Consider the following 750-nt stretch of genomic DNA (forward strand, 5'->3'; position numbering starts at 1 on the left):
TGAGCGGCGGCCGGCCTGAGGGCGCCGTGCAAACCTCAGCCTGGTTCTCTAACAAAGAGAACAATGGGGTGGCCGCAGGGACCCCCTGACAGCGCCTCCTGACTCACACCCTGGGCCTGGGCGCCCACCTGCACCCAGCAGCTGCTCTCCCACGGCGCCTGCCACAAGCCCCCAACCCCCGCCTGGGATGGGAGTGGGGCGGGGACCCCCTCTCCCGGGCGCCCCACTCCACTGGGGCCCACACTGGCCAGCTGAAAACTGCTCTCTGCTCCCAGTCGTCTCTCCTGACTGCCAGCGCCCCCCAGCGCCCCCAAATCCGAGCCTGCCACGCCCCATGCTGTTCGCCCAGCCGGGGCTTCAGGTCCCTCGCTGCCCTTCCCGGGGAAGCCCCGCCAGTCTGCAGGGCCCGGGCAGCGGCGCCGCACACCGGAACCGCTCGGTCTGGACGCGGCCCAGAGACAAAGGCAGCGGCCGGGCCCAACTTTCTCCCTGCCAGCGGCAGGACAAAGGCGCAAAGACGGCCACGGAGGCCGAGGCCACGCGGGGCGTGTCCGTGCCTGGCGTCCGGGTCCGGCGCGGGCTGGGCTGGGGCGGTCCCATCCCTGGGGCCGGGGCGCGGGGACCCCTGGGGCGGCGCCCCTGCGGGAGGCACTCACCCTGGCGCCCCACGATCTCGGCGACGTGCTCGGAGCTGGGCACGGCCACGCACTCGGTCATGTTCACGCTCTTCTTGCGGCTGCCGATCACGCT

At 72.8% G+C, this 750-nt stretch overlaps 1 protein-coding gene across 1 annotated transcript in view; it reads right to left on the bottom strand.

Annotated features, from left to right (window-relative positions):
- Nucleotides 1-744, bottom strand: part of MEX3D (mex-3 RNA binding family member D) — an 11,494-nt gene extending 10,750 nt beyond the window's left edge. Inside the window, exon 1 of the mRNA XM_014585466.1 lies at nt 657-744. Within this exon, the coding sequence (XP_014440952.1) occupies nt 657-717 (61 nt within the window). The 5' untranslated portion in view covers nt 718-744. The remainder of the gene's footprint in view (nt 1-656) is intronic.
- Nucleotides 745-750: the final 6 nt, after the last annotated feature.

Source organism: Tupaia chinensis, unplaced genomic scaffold (assembly GCF_000334495.1).
Source record: "Tupaia chinensis unplaced genomic scaffold, TupChi_1.0 Scaffold149964_1, whole genome shotgun sequence".
Lineage (NCBI taxonomy): Eukaryota > Metazoa > Chordata > Mammalia > Scandentia > Tupaiidae > Tupaia > Tupaia belangeri.